General features: G+C 48.9%; 5 protein-coding genes across 5 annotated transcripts; 4 read left to right on the forward strand and 1 right to left on the reverse strand.

The window, feature by feature from the left end:
• Positions 1–1695: 1695 nt before the first annotated feature.
• EDB91DRAFT_1064321 (uncharacterized protein) lies at positions 1696–1974 on the reverse strand (the record flags this gene model as incomplete). Its single annotated transcript, XM_041314682.1, has 1 exon — positions 1696–1974. A coding segment is annotated over one exon (279 nt), but the record flags the coding sequence as incomplete, so codon positions are not given.
• A 402-nt stretch (positions 1975–2376) lies between these two features.
• Positions 2377–5622, forward strand: EDB91DRAFT_1351484 (amino acid/polyamine transporter I). The gene is made up of 16 exons (XM_041326134.1): positions 2377–2916; positions 2970–3016; positions 3080–3134; positions 3194–3274; positions 3325–3391; positions 3439–3471; positions 3524–3614; positions 3666–3767; positions 3817–3908; positions 3957–4019; positions 4073–4143; positions 4191–4227; positions 4278–4425; positions 4472–4784; positions 4833–5172; positions 5243–5622. The coding sequence occupies exons 1-15, from the start codon at positions 2800–2802 to the stop codon at positions 5139–5141; spliced, it is 1626 nt and encodes a 541-aa protein (XP_041169372.1). The 5' UTR covers positions 2377–2799; the 3' UTR covers positions 5142–5172; positions 5243–5622.
• Positions 5623–6019: 397 nt separating this feature from the next.
• EDB91DRAFT_1064319 (amino acid/polyamine transporter I) lies at positions 6020–8347 on the forward strand (the record flags this gene model as incomplete). The annotated part of the gene is made up of 15 exons (XM_041314681.1): positions 6020–6136; positions 6191–6237; positions 6290–6344; positions 6396–6476; positions 6527–6593; positions 6643–6675; positions 6728–6818; positions 6880–6981; positions 7031–7122; positions 7170–7232; positions 7283–7353; positions 7401–7437; positions 7488–7635; positions 7684–7996; positions 8045–8347. The coding sequence occupies 15 exons, from the start codon at positions 6020–6022 to the stop codon at positions 8345–8347; spliced, it is 1620 nt and encodes a 539-aa protein (XP_041169373.1).
• A 1534-nt stretch (positions 8348–9881) lies between these two features.
• Positions 9882–10381, forward strand: EDB91DRAFT_1256425 (uncharacterized protein; the record flags this gene model as incomplete). The annotated part of the gene is made up of 3 exons (XM_041324155.1): positions 9882–9961; positions 10018–10245; positions 10303–10381. The coding sequence occupies 3 exons, from the start codon at positions 9882–9884 to the stop codon at positions 10379–10381; spliced, it is 387 nt and encodes a 128-aa protein (XP_041169374.1).
• A 1588-nt stretch (positions 10382–11969) lies between these two features.
• On the forward strand, positions 11970–14059 carry EDB91DRAFT_1256426 (uncharacterized protein; the record flags this gene model as incomplete). The annotated part of the gene is made up of 6 exons (XM_041324156.1): positions 11970–12580; positions 12627–12841; positions 12926–13089; positions 13146–13291; positions 13356–13581; positions 13634–14059. 6 exons carry the CDS (start codon positions 11970–11972, stop codon positions 14057–14059), a joined length of 1788 nt encoding a protein of 595 aa, XP_041169375.1.
• Positions 14060–14356: the final 297 nt, after the last annotated feature.

The following is a 14356-nucleotide window of genomic DNA, read 5'->3' on the forward strand; positions in this document are numbered from 1 at the left end:
ATGTACGTGGGGTGGAAAGAGTAAGGCACTGCAGAATTGTGGATATTAGAGAAGATCTGTTGAAATATTGAGTTGACTGCGCTGTTTCTGCTGCTTCCATTTCTCCAACCCTCAATGATTCCTTGGTTGTCTCCGTACACCCTGAAGTTCCGTTCCGATCCTCCCATATCAATAAGATATTGAACGAGGAACTCAAATCCCACTGCCTCCGCCCAGCCGATATCCTTGGTTCCTTGAAGGGTTTGCCATCCCTTCTGGAGACGCCATGTCCTCCATTTGTTGCCGATAGTGATAGCGATTCCGAATCTGGAACTAGTGTCTGATAATGCCTTTGGGTCATGCAGGGTGAGAGGTTTTGGGATAGAGCATCCGACGAAAGGACTCTGAAGTATTTTCTTCCACCAGTTAAGATCCGCAGCAAGGTTTTTGATGGGGCGCCATGGGAGAAACAGTTTTTCAAAGGCAAGACGCAGCATAGCTTCCAAAGACGTAAGGTATGCCTGTCCCCTTGGGATGACGAGCGTAGTGTGTAATAACTTTCCATACAGCTGTTGAACGTCATTAAGCACGTGCGTGAGTCGATCTTCCCATGTCTCAATGGCCCGCAGATACTTTTGTTTCTTCCCTTCATCCAGAAATACTCTGTTTCGAGCCAGATCCCACATAATACCGATGTATGGATTAACATATGCGAACCGTTTGTCTTTGAGAACTTCCCATGGGATATCGAACTTGTTAGAAGCTTCGTTGATGTCTGATAGGTTAAATGAAAATTTAGTGTCTTCGGGTGATCTTGGTGATGCGCTTGATAAGTCAACCACTGGGAATCAACAGTCCTCATCAAACACCTCCAAGGTCCCATCATCGAAGACGTAGCCTCCGAACCATGTCCTCCCCCCTTCCTGGTGCGTTCCTCTCTTGAGGATGTCTGCATGCCATTGTCGCCTTCGCTCATTGTATGATTCAATGAACTCCTTAAGTATTCGGATAAAAAGATGGTTGTCGACCCATCTCGAAGCAGGTCCAATGCCTCAAGAATGAAACAAATTGAGTCCTGCATCCGCCATGTTCCCGTACGCTCCTGCCGAGGGCCATAATCCAAAATACATGCATGTGTCAATGCAGAACTCGTCGTCTGATACACATACAACCAATCCCAGCCATTGGGATGGGTGGATGGGGATTGTGCGGTATGCTTCTGCCACATCCCTAATAGTGGTCTGTGATCCTGGCAGTAATCGGCTGATGGTAAGAGTGACAACGTGAAAGGTTCCCCAGGTACTGGGAAAATTGTCCGGATTAATATGAGAGTTGATTGACGCATTAGGGAACTTCGGTGAAGTGAGATGAGGGAATGAGTAATTCTGAATGACGCAATAATGTCCAGGTCGCCCTGGTTTGGGAATAATAGAGAATGGCGAGGTTTGAAAGGGTCCGATGAGGCTTTCAACCTCCTTGGCTTTAAGCGGTCCAATATATCTCCCTTTATTAAGTTCAGACTGTATAATGGACTGAAATTCTTGATTATATGTAATAATGGATTCTTTGTTAGGTGGCGTCTGGGTGATACTAATTCTAGGGATATCAAGGATGAAGCCTCGGCAAAGTCCTTCAGGTATGAGGGGGTATTTGTTGATGAGGCCGGATGCAGTGAGCGCCGACTCCCATGCATCCAGATTGTACGGGGTAAGAGCCTTAAGCTCTCTGAGCTCGAGGGCATGTTTGAGCTCTGTGAGTCGAGCTGCCACACCCCGAACAGAAGTGTTGTCGGTCGTGAGTGACTTCGACACAACTGTTGACGCGCTGCCAATCGCTGCATACAGGTTTCCCGTCTCGCATGGTGAGTACTCTCCTGATGTGCAAGCAGATTGTATTGAACGCGTCATCCCACGTCTTGGACACTTTGCATTTGATGATCCTGTGCGGGTTTCGTCCGAGACACACGGCACAAGCAGAGAGGACACCTCCGCTTGTGCTCGTCCGAAAATCCTGCCTAGATCTCTTCCCCCGGCTTGTGTGCTCAGGGGAAGCTGAACACTTACGCAATTCTCTCGAGTCCCGTGGTGCTGCACGAGCGAGTGGTAACCAATAGTATTGTTATGCATCAACTTCCGGCAACTCAGCAGTAGCCCTACTCGGTACAAACCATATCTTAGTGGATATCGGACCTCCGAAGGCTATACATTATACATTATACAATTTTTGGGCGTCTACCCGCATACTACGATGGGAGCTGCCAAAACTCGATACAAGATGAGATTTATACATTACTAGCGTATACATTATGAAATAGTGTACTGTACCATCAACTTCTGGTGTGTGGTTGAGAAACCGGAAACCCCCGTTCATTGGCACGCACGTGATTTTGACGCGTCTCTTCAACGTCTGTGGCACATAGTATAAAACACATTCACGACTCAGAGTCGCCGAGGTCGTATTTCACTGCTATTTGGGCGCAGGCAACTCACGGACACGACTCCAACGACTCCGAGAGGCTGCGCGAGGAGCACACGAAAAATTTCAAAGCTAGACGTGCTATTCTGCTGTATCACACTGTCGGGTGCTCCCCAGCTTCCTCGCCGATGAGTCCGGATGATTGACCGGGTTGCCCCCAAGCCAGAAGTTGGGCGTCCGGACCGAAAGCTGGGATAAATCGTCGTGTTATTTTGGTCAATTTCCGTCCGGATCGCAGACTAGTCTCTAGGCATTCTGGGTGAATCCCGGCACCATGTGGCTTCTAATCGCGTTGCGCTGCTTGACGGCTCAGACGGCTCATTCGTCTACTTCCAACAGTGCGATATGGCTACCAGAGCTCCAGCGACTTCGAAGTTGCACCTGCAACACAGCGAGGATGAGGCGACTCTAGCCAAGCTAGGATACAAGCAGGAGTTGTGCAGGGAATTTACTCCGCTAGAGGTAGGCTTGATATCAAACTTTCGTGTACACGATACAGTCTTCCAATTGTACAGGTGTTTGCACTTGCATTCAGCTATACAGGACTACTACCTGGTGTAGCGTAAGTCGCCACTATGATGCAAGCATGTGGACATCGCTCCTTTACTGACAAAAATCCATTCAGCTCCACGCTCTTTTATTCCATACCAAATGGTGGGCCTGTCGCTATGGTTTGGGGAGTAAGCTTTCATATGTGACGATTACTGTTTTGTAAATACCTCATCTTTGCTCTGCGCAGTGGGCAATTGCTTGCCCTTTCATCATGTGCATCTGTTTGGCGCTGTCAGAACTCGCGTCAGCGGCGCCTACTTCTGGTGGCGTATGTCCTTGACCCCGTATCCGTTTTACACTTGACTCAGCAACGTCTAGCTATACTATTGGACTTACTCCCTTGCTTCCCCGCGGTGCCGCAATTTTCTGTCTTGGATAGTTGGCTGTACGTCCTGCATTTCCATATCATACGCAGCGTCCCGACATCTTCAGATGCAAACACCATAGAGAATATCACGGGAGTCGGTAAGGCGATGTTTGTTCCTTCAATAATCTGCCTCTGATCGTGTGGGACTAGCTTCCATAAACTGGGCTTGCGCGATTCAAATCACAGCAGCGATCGGGATCGCCTCTAACGAGTCATATGTGACTACAAATGAACAGCTCTAGTAAGTCCGTTCTCTTCCAAACATGAAGCTCTTCATAAGGGTTATCATCAGCGGTATATACGCAGCTCTTGTACTGTCACAAGCTGTCCTCGTGAGCCTGGGTACCAAAGTCTTGGCAAGACTGCAGAAACCGTACATGTTGGTAAATTTGTGGTAGGTGATGTGCATTTGTCCATGATCTTTGCTTCAAATCCTCCGATAGCCTGTGCTTGTTAGTCATTATCGCGCTTCCGATTGCAACGCCGCACGAATATCGAAACACTGCAATTTTTGCGCTAGGGAATTTCACGAATTGTAAGTATCGTCTTCCGATTACAACCGCAGCTAATTGGTCACTCGTAGTGGACGGCTGGCCATCTGGATTCGCATTTACCTTGAGCTTAATGGCTCCTCTTTATACAACAGGTTAGACTGTCTTCTCCTGAGTGGTCAGCTCATGACAATCCTTAATCCATCAGGGGGTTATGACGCTAGCGTCCACATGAGCGAGGAGGCCTCGAACGCCGCCGTTGCGATACCATGGGCGATCGTAAGTGACGCTAGAAAATGACCTGTTGTTGTGTTTACCCCAATTAGACCGGTTCCATTGCCATGGCAGCCGTACTTGGTTTCGGTGTGTAGAACGACGCGTCACTCTGATCTTGATGACATATTCTCATCCAGGAATCAACATTACAATTGCCTTTTGTATGGGCACCGATCTCGTCGGTATCTTAAGTAGCCCTATAGGCCAGCCGATGGCACAAATCTTATACAATTCGCTCGGACAAAGAATGGCCTTGGGTATATGGTGTCTCATCATCTCAGCGATGTACGTATTAGCAGAGCATGACCTATTCACAGCCTAATCGCAGCAGGTATATGGGGGCATCGAACGGCCTCCTGGTCGGCTCTCGCCAGACGTTTGCATTTGCTCGTGATGGAGCCATCCCATTTTCACGATATCTATACCGGATCAACGGCTACACAAAAACACCAGTCAATACGGTTTGGTTCGATGCCGCCTGTACTCTGGCAATTGGACTTCTGGCTTTCGTGAGCACCCAGGCCATCAATGCGGTATTCACGATTGCTATCTCTGCGTCGTATGTCTCTTTCATAACGCCAATCGCAACCCGCTTTGCGTTTAAGAACAATTTTAAACCCGGCCCATTTCATCTTGGGAAACTGGTGAGTCAATCTCCAGGGATGTATTCCTAAGCTCATATGCCCCTGCAGAGCTTTCCGATTGCTGCGATCGCTGTGTCGGGGATGGTTTTCATGATCATCGTTTTCTTCTTTCCCTCCACCCCAAAAACAACCGCGCAAGAGATGAATTATACGGTCGTTGTCCTTGGAGGGTACATGTTCCTTGCTGTTTCCTGGTATTATTTCCCGGTGTACGGAGGCGTGCATTGGTTCGAGGGACCCATATCTAACGTTACATCGGGCATCGCAGGCGAAAACGGAGACGGAGGCGAGGATTCCATGAAGGAGAAGAAGGAACAACGTGAGGCAGAATTCTATGTTTCAGTGGCTGATGTATAAGTGGTGTTCGCGTGCTGTCGTAAAATGGTCGGTAAGTGGTCGGTACACGGAAATGGTATTTCAGCTGATTTCAAAGCAAAACAATACTTCGATATTTCAAGAATATTGCGCGTCAGAGCCTGGTGAAGACCATCAAGAAAACATAAGAGTCTACATACTGCCGATGCTAGTGAGCCATGTAGTAGCTATGTATTGTGGACGGCGAATAGGGAGTTGTCTGCCTATAGAACGATGTACTAACCCTTGTCACTGACGTGGCGCAGCAGTACCGAAAGCGACAGTGACTTTCACCTCCTCTGACAGAGCTTCCCCAACATCTGCTCCAGGACCGAAACCAGATATACAATTGCCCACACGGTGACTCCCGTCTTCTCAATCGGACCGTGGTCAGCTGATCTGGTGAATCCGCCCGAATGTTCTTGCATGCCGCGGACCCTGATCTTCTCATTTTCTCCACTGCGTAAGAACTTTATGCCGCCCGAAGTCCCGTCGCAATCGCTACACATATGAATGGTGCATTTACGAGCTATGAGTATCAATACAAACCTATCAGATCTTTCTCGCTCGCGAGGCACACCACCATAATCACAGCTTATGTCATGCCCCTGTAAGCTCCCGACCCTCTACTCGCAGGTTGGCCCCAAAATCAGCCGTTGGAGATCCGGACCGTAAGCTGCGATAAATCATTTGGGGGAATGTCCATCCGGATCACACCAGCTGGCATCAAGCTTCTATATACATTCTCCGATTACCCAGAGTGCTCGTTCATGACTGGATGCTGCTACGGGCGATTCCAGACCCTACGTGGCTTTTATACAGCATGTGTTGCGTGGCGTGACTCAGGCTCACTCCAAGTCGTTTACTTGCAACAGTACGATATGGCTACGGGAACTCCTGCGATTTCGGAGTTGCACTTGCAACCAGGCGCGGACGAAGCGATTCTAGCCAAGCTAGGATACAAGCAGGAGTTTCTCAGGGAATTTACTCCGCTAGAGGTGAGCTTGGTGTTATATTCCTTCGTGGACACACACAAACCAACAGTTGTACAGGTGGCTGGACTTGCATTCAGCTTTACAGGACTACTACCTGGTATAGCGTAAGCTGCGAGCATCTCGACATCGCTCCTTTACTGATAGACACCAATTCAGATCTGTGCTTTTTTACGCTATGCCAAATGGAGGGCCTGTCGCTATGGTTTGGGGGGTAAGCTTTCATCATATGTGAGGATCACAGTTTTCACCTTTCCCTGCGCAGTGGGTAATTGCCACCCCCTTGATATTGTGCATCGGGTTGGCGATGGGAGAGCTCGCATCAGCAGCACCTACTTCTGGTGGCGTATGTCCTTGACCCCATCATTCGTTCATGCTTGGCTCAACAGGGGCTAGTTATACTATTGGACTTACTCGCTTGCTTCTCCGCAGTGCCGAAATTTTCTGTCGTGGATAGTTGGGTGTCAGTCTTACATTTCGATATCATACGCTGCCCGTCCTGACATCTCCAGATTCGAATACCATAGAGAATATCGCGGGAGTCGGTAAGACGAAGTTCATCCTTGCAACAGTCTCCCTCTGATTGTGTGGGACTAGCTTCCGCAAACTGGGCTTGTGCGGTTCAAATCACAGCAGCGGTCAGTATCGCCTCTGACCAGGCATATTCGACTACCGACGAGCAGCTCTAGTAAGCCAGGGCTTGGCCCTTCCTCTTTCAAACACGACAATATTCAAAATGGTTGTCGCAGCGGCGTATATGCGGCTTTGGTGTTGTCGCATGCTATTATTGTGAGCTTCGGTACCAAAGTCTTGGCGAGACTGCAGAGACTATACGGGGTGGTGAATGTGTGGTAGGCGTTGTGTATTGGTCCATGGTGAACGCTTCAAATCCTCCGACAGCCTGTGCTTCATAGTCATTATCGCGCTTCCGATCGCAACGCCGCACGAATATCGAAACACTGCAAGTTTTGCGCTAGGGGATTTCACAAACTGTATGTATCGTCTTCCGAATACAGTTGCAGCTCACGGTCAGTTGTAGTGGACGGCTGGCCATCTGGATTCGCGTTTATCACGAGCTTACTGGCTCCTCTCAGTGCAATAGGTCAGTCAATCTTCTTGATTGTTAGTTCATGACCATCTTTACCCCACCAGGGGGTTATGATGCTAGCGTCCACATGAGCGAGGAGGCCTCGAATGCCGCCACTGCGATACCATGGGCGATCGTAAGTGACGCTAGAAAATGACCTGTTGTTGTGTTTACCCCAGTTAGACTAGTTCCATTGCCGTGTCAGCTGTCCTTGGTTGGGGTATGTGGAATGTCATCTCACTCTGATCTTGATGACATCCTCTCATCCAGGAATCAACGTTACCCTTGCCTTTTGCATGGGAACTGATCTCAGTGGCATCTTAAGCAGCCCTATAGGTCAGCCAATGGCGCAGATCTTATACAATTCGCTCGGGCAAAGAATGGCCTTGGCTCTTTGGTGTCTCATCATCTCAGCCCAGTACGTTTTATCGACGAGTGGCGTATTTATAGGCTAATAAGAGAGTAGGTACATGGTGTCATCGACCGCCCTCCTAGTTGGCTCTCGCCAGACGTTTGCATTTGCTCGTGATGGAGCCCTCCCATTTTCACGATATTTGTACCGGATCAATGGCTACACAAAAACACCAGTAAATACAGTCTGGTTCGACGCCGCCTGTATTCTGGTACTTGGACTTCTGGCGTTCGTGAGCACCCAGGTAATCGATGCGTTGTTCACAATTGCTGTCACGGCATCGTATGTCTCTTTCATAACGCCAATCGCAACCCGCTTCGCGTTTAAGAACAATTTTAAACCCGGCCCATTTCATCTTGGGAAACTGGTGAGTCGGTGTTGAGGAGTGTATTCCTGAGCTAATATGCCTGTTCAGAGCTTTCCAATCGCCGTGATCGCCGTGTTGGGGATGGTCTTCATGATCATCGTTTTGTTCTTTCCCGCCACACCACAAACAACTGCACAAGAGATGAACTACACAGCGGTGGTCCTGGGAGGGTACATGTTCCTTGCAGTGTTCTGGTATTATTGCCCGGTGTATGGAGGTGTTCATTGGTTCAAGGGGCCGATATCCAATCTTTCACCCGCTATCGAAGGCGAACACAAAGACGAGAATTCCATGTCAGAGAAGAAGGAACAGAGTGATGCAACATTCTCTGTTTCAGTGGTGGATGTTTAAGTAGTGTTTGCGTACCGGGGAAGTTGTCCGTATATAAGAATGATATTTCAAAAGATTTCAAAGCAAGATTTCAAGGCTATTGGCATCAGAGCTTCGTGAAGACCACAAAGACCACAAACAACACATAAGATGCTCAATTCACCTTCTCTGACTCGGAGCTGCGCTAATATCTGCCCCGGGATCGAAACCAGGCACATATAATGACTGTTACACCCATGTTATTGTATACGCAACATCCGCAGGGAACACAACGCTAGACACTCTCATCAGCTACCTGAGTATCCACGCCCGCGAAAATTCTGCTCTGCGATCTACGAGATTCGCGACAGCCCTCATGCGCTTTCTGCCCCACGGCGTATGTGGACAGGGAATCAGTTTTGCGCCTGGGCCGAGTGGGAGCCTCACGTTCCATGCTCCAGAAAACCCCGATGATCAGGCCTTAGAACACTCACTTCTCGCAGAAGCCGAGGTAAATGCTGACCGTCATCTTTTCGACAACGCCAAAGATCATCCTTGAACATGCTGTTATCAACAGGTCAACGATAGGGCTCCGGACCCGGAGCCTAGTGGATATTACTATCCCAGGTTTCAGTTCCACGAGCGTATCGCGCGACGTGAGCTTGCGGATACCACAGAGTGTTTTCTGCAGTGTGCATGACAGCCTTGTTGAGTGATCCATATGATTTGCGTGGAACGTGGACCATGGCGTCAACATAAGCCTCAAATGGTTCGTCATACTCATCTTTTCCTGACTCGTCTGCCGGTGAAAATGGCACGAAGCCTGAAAATTGAGAATAGTTTGCGCCACGGAACGCGATTTGCGTCGTTCATTCGTTCCACGGCTAGAATCGCCGTAATGTGTCATAAGATCTAACATAATGTTGCAGTACATGTCGAGCTCGTATATGGATGCCTTGTCTGTAGGTAATAGTAGTGGGATGCAGATACGATCTTCATCATCCGAGTTGAAGATTTAGGGGGATTTGCCACGTGCTAAAAATGAAAAGGGAGTGCCTTGGCCTTCTTCCATAGTAGGTACCTGCGCAGATATCAACACAGGTCGACAGTGGACACCGTCTCCACCTGAACACCAAATATTTGCAGTGGCCTGGGGAGTGGGAGGGCGCATGGTGGCCGAGTCGGGCAACGCTTGGTGGTCACGACATAGGACGATACCAGATGGTCGGGCTTGGCTTGTTGACGTTCGCTGCGACAGTATGAGTGACGATATTCAATGAAGCCAGAATTTGGCCAGAATTTCACCGCTGTCTGCCAGGCTCCAGCCTATGGACTTGGCAATGGGAAGTAGCACCGCGTAGCTTAGTCAGCAGCCACTTTGTTCATTCTTCCTTCGACGACTTCAACAGTGCTGGTGATACGCAGTGCCATTAAACGCATCCATCGTGAAGCTGAAAAAAAATACCATATCGTTGCCCAGGTCTGCGAGAGTGTCGTATCAGTCGTGCATTCTCATGCCGAGAGGGGGCATCTCCCCATCACCCTTGGCGGAAACCATTCCTGCGCTATGAGCACTATGGCATATCAGGCACGATGTGGTGAGTTTTTTGGTTACTTCCACCGAGCTAATATTCGGTCCACAGAGTACACGACCAAGTGTGTACCGTCTAGATATACACCCACACCCACATAAAATACCCTGTATAATATAGTTCACAGTTCCGACAGCGGTTCACAGCATGCCCCTCTCCTTCCTACTCAAACTTAAACCCCCTGCTCCATCCCCAGACTCTGTCCTCAGTCAAGTCCGACTGGGTCTCGCACCTCCCTGGCGAGCGTCTCATTTACATCGGTTTAAGGAAAGAGGACAAGGGCGGGATGAAGATGTTGGAGGAACGCTGCATTAAAGCGTTTATTATGCACGAGGTTGATCAGCATCAGTGAGTTTGAGTTTCGTGGGGAGCAAATGATGCAGATGCTGATTGTACTTGACGTAGCTATGACATTGGCAAGATGGTTGAAATGGTGCTGGACTATGTTAATATAATGGGATTGCTCTATTCACCTGACCTTTGATGTTGACCCGCTCGATCAGAGCGTTGTGTCTGGCACAGGAACACCGGTAAGTATTCTGATTGTGATTTTCGCCAGTAGTGCCTTGGGCACGTATTCTTGAGTGGGACGGAGTCAGTCATCTGTTTCATACCCTTTTGGTGACCTACGGCGCACCGAAAAATAACTTCTTGCTGGGGAAGTGTTTTGGTGTGAGAGCATGTCATTCTCCACATCTCCCGATGCTATGGGCGCTTGAAAAATGTGTCATAGCTAGAGATGGGATACATGTTGGTTCATATTGCATATGCCGTGTCAATGGGATGTCAAGGAAATACTGACACCTTAAACGATGGTGGGATGCCCAAGCCCACGGCCGGCAGATAATATATTCCTACAAAAATTCATTCCAAGTCAAAATAAATGCCAAGTTAACGAGCAGCACTAACCGACATCTCGCAGGTGCACGGAGGCATCACCTTCCACAATTGAGACTAAATGGGAGGCGATTCATGAGACTGGGTTGCTCGTTGTGCATGACTTGATGGTATGCCACTTACCTTGACTGTTATTCGCATGATCATTGTAATCTGACATGTTCTACTGCATGCAGGAAGTTAACCCCGCACTTGCAGACGCTGAGCGCGTGTGCCAGACCGTCACTGTGGCATGCTCATTGGTCCATTCTGTTTTGGGTAAGTTGTTCATCTGCTTCCATGTTGTTCTGTGTTTGCGCGGTTTGACTATTGTTCTTGATTTGGGACACATGGTTGGACATGCACTGCCTGCCAGTGGACTGTCACTTGCTGCATGACTTAATTACTAATCGTGCTCGTGATCTGCTTGTTGGACGCGCTGGAGTTGGAGAGACGTGTACCATCCACAGTAGTGGTTGGGCATAATATTTTTATTTTTATTTTTATTATCAATAAGCATGCAATCTCCTGTCTGATGTGTTCGTGTTGTCAATCAGATTGTCGGGTATACACTTCTCGATGCTGATGGCTGGCGGCAGCAACTGAGGAAAACAACAGATGAGTACATGAAGAAAATTAGATGAGTCAGGGGTAAAGTATGTATTCCCGTTCTAAATTCAGATCCAACGTGTTTTAAAAATAACTTGCACTGCTCTTTTCCCAAGAAGGAAGCTGAAGATCGACAATCAACAATCAACATGCTTAATTGAACATCCTCGCATTCGTGCGGGGGGATATCTGGGTGGCCTACATGTTTGACCATCAGTCCGTTGGAAAAATCTGTGCACAATGAAAGGTTGGTGGATGCTTTCCTTTGTGTCCATACGCAGTCGGGGCACTACTTTGCCTGGGCAACAAGTTGTGGACCACAGTGCGAAAAAGGAAATGACGCGCCGCACAGTGAACAAACACGTTATTTGCTTGTATGTGTCCCGGCAGTTAAATACTGGCACTTGTGTTGTTTTCCTCCTCTCCCTCACTCATCGCATTTCTCTTCTGCCTCCTGGCTTGTACTGTGTCTAACTTGTGCACTATACTCTTATATCTTTATATCTTTTACTTTCTGTTCTTACCACGGGCTAGGACCTGAAGCCACTCACATATATCCCTTCGACCTGCATCGTGTGGTCGAAAGTATGGACCAAAACACCGCCCAGATGGGCCAGATGTCCTTCCACCACCCAAACGCATCTATCAGTCCAAACACATCCGCTTCCTCATCCCAGATTTCTCCCTTCTTTCACCATACGTTCATGTCTATCTCCACGGATACAACTCCCGGTTATGGCGACGTTAATGCTGGTACTGCCGCTGAGCGCAATGTGGAACGTCGCATTGACCGCGGCGAACAGAAGAGGCATATCAGGAAGGTAAAAGAACTCAAACGCAGATTCATACAATCATTGCAGCAGCAACAGTGTGAGCCACAGCCCCAGACCCAGCCTCAGCCCCAGTTCCCTGTCAGTCATTACCCTTCCAAAATGTACAGTCCGTCGAACGTTGCACCTTGGCCAACTCCCAATGCAGGATATGAAACATCAAATCCTGTGTTGGACGCTGGTTTGGCACAAGATGAATGGTTGACGATGACATCTGTCTACGTTCCTCCTCCAGCTGCCTATCTCCATCAGCAGCCTAGCTTGGCTCCCAATGCAGGATATGAAACATTGAATCCTGTGTTGGACACTAGTTGGGCACAAGATGAACAGGCTCTCTCCTTCAGCAGCCTATCCCCCTCAGCAGCCAAGTTTGGCTTCCACTGCAGGATATGACATAATGAATCTTGGGTCCAGCACTGGTTGGGCACCAGATGGATGGCCAACGACGACACCTGTGTATCCAGTTGCCTATCTCCCACAGCAGCCTATGCAGCCTTTCCAACCACACCACGTCCCCATCCCTCCTCACGCATATTGTGGGTATGCCCCTGCCCCCTCAGGCTATGAATCCAACACAACCTTACCCTCCTCCAATGCAAGCTGGTCTTATGCCTGTGCCTGCGGTGGCTGTGAGCCCTCCAGTCGTGGCCCCTCCTCTGCATGAACAGGCTGCTGCCCCCTTCAGGCATGCCCCCTCTGATGCTGGACACCAGTTATCACCAACATGTCGGCCAATTCAACCAGGGATTTATGCCTGCAGGGGCAATCTGTAGGCTCATCTGGCGGCTCAGCGCAGGGTGGGAAGTGCAGGGCAGTAGATGTTAATGGGATGGAATGCAAAAAACAAAAACATAACCCTGGCCTTCAGCCTGATTTTGTGAGTCGATTTTATTTCTTTGGTTCTCGTCATATCGTTAACACTTGTGTTCTCAGAGACAAGTCCCCACCCCACAGGGAATAAAGGACCAATGCCAAGCTACTGCATGTGCCGGCAAAATGATGCAGGCAAGAGGCGTGCGTAGGAATAGAGACCATCAACCAAGCCATTCTCAGTTGCCGTGCCCAGACTGTGGCGCGTCGTAAGTACCCCACTGCTTTTAAATGCGACTATGGTGCTGACTTGTTGATTCTTACTAGTTTTAGTCGTTCTGATTCTCTAAAACGCCATGTACCTGGCAGTAAGAAGTGTCTCACCAACCAGGCCAAATCTCAGAAGGTCTCTGCACTACCTTACATGACTGCATCTGCATCATCGGCCACCAGCACATTTGTGGCTCTGCCCATTGTCACGGTCCCCCAAGGGCCTTTCACTTTCCATGCAGGGGGACCTGCTATAAGCTCAGTGCCCCAGCAAATCCCGCCCATGCCGGTGACCGTGCAAGACTTTTCCTTGCTCCCCGCCTGCACAAGCCACTTTTCAGGCCCCAACACCTGCACCGAGCTCGGTGACCCAGCAAGCCCCATTTGTGCCCACTGTGCAATCTGGCATCTCACCACCACCTGAATCCTCTGCGCCACAGCAATCCACAGCATTACCTCCCTTTCCGGTTATCACAGAAGATTTCTCGATCACCTCAGCAGAGGAAGATGAGGTGAACCTCTTTGGTTTGCCAGCTCCATCTCCCTTACCAGTTACAGCAGCAAATTTCTTGATCACCCTGGCAGAGGAAGATCATGTGGACCTGTTGGGCTTGCCGGTGATATCTACCTCTCTTGCACTTCCATCAGTGCCACATGTGGATTTAGATGAGCCTCTGGATTTCGATGAGCTTGCTGCCACCCTAATAGCTTTAGCGTCCAATCCGTCATTTGACATATCGGTTCTTAATGACTGGTTGCAAAACTAAACATAAACGACGGATTTTAGTGTTCTCATTGTTTGGACTGCAGTGTATCATCATCATGGGTTGTATTACTTTATATGTCATTTATGTCTCTATCCAGATCTTATACCGAGTACTCATCTCACCCCACGACATGTATAGATGCTCATATACCATCATTAGGACGATCTCTTATGCATAGTTCTAGTATACATATGAATTTATACATCGCCCACTAGACTTGTCCGATTCATTAGTGCGTTCAGCTGCAGGCACCCGTGAAGCAAGCCGCAAGCCATCGACTGCATCTGCGCTGTCCAA

This window comes from Suillus paluster (assembly GCF_016628075.1).
Source record: "Suillus paluster strain FC165 chromosome Unknown EDB91scaffold_191, whole genome shotgun sequence".
Classification (NCBI taxonomy): domain Eukaryota; kingdom Fungi; phylum Basidiomycota; class Agaricomycetes; order Boletales; family Suillaceae; genus Suillus; species Suillus paluster.